Below are 2461 nucleotides of genomic sequence, written 5' to 3'. Positions count from 1 at the left end.
AAGGATCCTGGCCATCATCAGGCCCAGAGTCGCAAGGTTCGCTGCTAGAACCAGGTGATCTTTCTGGGGCAGCAGAAGCGGAAGAGACTTCAACAACATGTCCATCAAGGAGGAAAAGGTTTTGTCTTGCCTAGAGAGAAAGCAAACCCTGAGACACGTTTCCTGAGCAGAGCCAGAAGCACCTGAAAATGTCAAGGTTAAAGGCAGTGCCAAAAAAGTAATATAACTGGTGTTGAAAAAGGGACATCCCTCTTTCAGCATAGTGTCTTAAAAGATCCTGCAAACTCATTTCACAATGCACTCCCTTTCTTCCCACTGACAACCTTAAAGCAGGCTCCTGCGGCTCTGTTACCTGATGAGGTCCGGTGCAGTCACGACCAGGTTAAGGAAAATCCCACACGCCGTCTGTAGACTCATTTCAGTGCTTGTCAGTGGAGTCAGGGACCCGGGCTCGGAGGTCAGCACCTCCCACTGGTGGAGGAAGTACTCACACAGCAGTGCTGGTGCTCCTTCTGAGATGAGGATGTCCCGGGGCCTGTCCTCTGCTGTTAAATGGCAAAAGCCAGGTAGCAGAAATCTGGAAGGGGAAAGACATTGGGAACATGAGGCAAAATGGGTCTAAGCTCTGCATTTACATCCAACTGGGGGAAAAAAGAGCCATGGAATTGGCACTGCAGGGAGAATGGAAAATAGAAGAAGATTTGAACAGGTTTGTGCTAAAACGCATCAACTCTGTGCTTAAAATACGCACCTCAGAGCATCCTGGGGTAAGCCAGAGCGCTCGGTGCTGACCAGCTCTGGCTGGGGAAGACTCGCAGCTGGGCTGCCCTCTTTGAAAAGCTTCTTGGCATAATGAACAAGGAAAGGCAAGAGCTCACAGATTTCCTGCTTGAGGGAGGATGTCTCTTCTGCCATCCAGGCTCCAAGGATTCGAACAGAAGCAAATATGAAAGGGTCTTGTAGCTCCTCCTGTTTAACCTGCATGAATAAGAAAGCAGACAGAAAATGACGTTAGGGCCGCTGTCCTATCGAGGTACCGCAGGTAGGAAAACCACAGCGGGCGAAGATGCACGTTTTGCTCTACACAGCTATGGCCATGAGCTGCTGAGCACCCATTAAGCGTCCCAGTGAACAGCTATCAAAGCCTCCCAGAAGAAAACCACAAACACTTTTGCCTGAAAGCCCTGCATTACCTGTCTCAAGTAGAATATTACAGCTCCAAATGCCTCCTCCATGATCCTCACAAGCTGCATTTTCTGCACCTCTTCTAGCAGCGGTTTCTCTTCTCTCAGGCACTCCTGGATCCCCATCTCAATAAGGACATAGCAGGCTGTTACCACTTCTTTCTTCCCCTCCACCTCCAAGGGATCTGGCTCCTCTAGCATCAGGCGGACCTCCACACAAGCCAAGTTCACCAGCAAGGCCAGGAATTTGCTTCCAGCATTCCCTGCTGGGATCCACTCTGACCCGCAGGCCTGCACGAGGCAGGCAGCAAGCTTCAGAGCAGGGTCCCGCTGCGACTGGCTGAGTTTACTGCCCAAGATGTTAGCCAGCCCTTTGTAAAGTCTATGGAGGCACTCACAGCCCTGCGAGTCCTGTGTGAGGGGTGGCGACAGGGGGATGAAGTGTGGCAGAACCTCACACAACTCAAATTTGGTCATGTCTTCAGTCTTGAGAAAATCATTGGTGAGCTTGCTCAGCACGGCCAGGAGGTGTGGAGCGTCCCTCTGCCAGCACTTCGCCTCTGCTATGGCCAACAGCCCCAAGAGCAGCGTCAGAGCACGGTCAGAGCCATAACTGCAATTCACATAGGCCTGGCACAGGGCAGACACCGTCCCTTTGGTCACCAACTCCCTGGGGCCCCTGCTAGTGGCCATGACAGCGCTCAGGCACTGGTATACATCATCGATCATGGACGTGCTGTCTGGATTGCAGGAGGAAACCAGGATGTCATTGAAGGTTGGGATTTTGTTCAGGATTTGGGAGTGACCAGCTAACTCGGGATCGGTGCAGAAACATGCCAACAGAGTAAGGCCCAGTGCCCGGAAGGTGTGCTCGGGGCACCCTGCCGGGGGCTGCCTGGAGGCGAGCAGGCGATTCGGAAACGTGAATCCAATTGCGTCAAAGATCTGGCGACGGGTCTTAGCGTCTAATTCTCCGGCTCTGACCGCTTTGGTCACCTGTAAGGCAAACCAGGGGTGAGTGCGCAGCATAGCAAGAGCCTTTGCTAAATTTACAGGACTGAACAGGCAAATAAGAAGCCTGAACAACTTTCATTAGTACAGAGAAGTACCCACTGAGCTGGGCACTTAGGCCAAGTGCTGACCCAGAGCTTTACCAGAGCGCGGCAATGCTGACTACCCCTCAGCACACCCAAGCCAAGGCCAGGCTCCCTCCGCTTGGGAACCCCAACACACGGAAGCACCTTGCCCCGAAGCCCCCAGCGCCAGCGAGCACAGCC

The 2461-nt window shown here is 53.0% G+C and overlaps 1 protein-coding gene across 1 annotated transcript in view; it reads right to left on the bottom strand.

The window, feature by feature from the left end:
- NCDN (neurochondrin) overlaps window positions 1-2213 on the bottom strand; it is a 3262-nt gene extending 1049 nt beyond the window's left edge. The window contains exons 1-4 of the mRNA XM_009318737.1: window positions 1194-2213; window positions 752-978; window positions 353-577; window positions 1-130 (exon numbers count right to left, since the gene is read on the bottom strand). The exon at window positions 1-130 is cut by the window's left edge and continues 1 nt beyond it. Of these exons, the coding sequence (XP_009317012.1) occupies window positions 1-130; window positions 353-577; window positions 752-978; window positions 1194-2213 (1602 nt within the window). The remainder of the gene's footprint in view (window positions 131-352; window positions 578-751; window positions 979-1193) is intronic.
- Between the last annotated feature and the right edge of the window lie 248 nt (window positions 2214-2461).

Source organism: Pygoscelis adeliae, unplaced genomic scaffold, assembly GCF_000699105.1.
Source record: "Pygoscelis adeliae isolate BGI_AS28 unplaced genomic scaffold, ASM69910v1 Scaffold382, whole genome shotgun sequence".
In the NCBI taxonomy this organism is placed as follows: Eukaryota; Metazoa; Chordata; class Aves; order Sphenisciformes; family Spheniscidae; genus Pygoscelis; species Pygoscelis adeliae.
The sequence above is the reverse complement of the archived record's forward strand: the minus strand, read 5'-3'. Positions and strand labels throughout refer to the sequence as shown.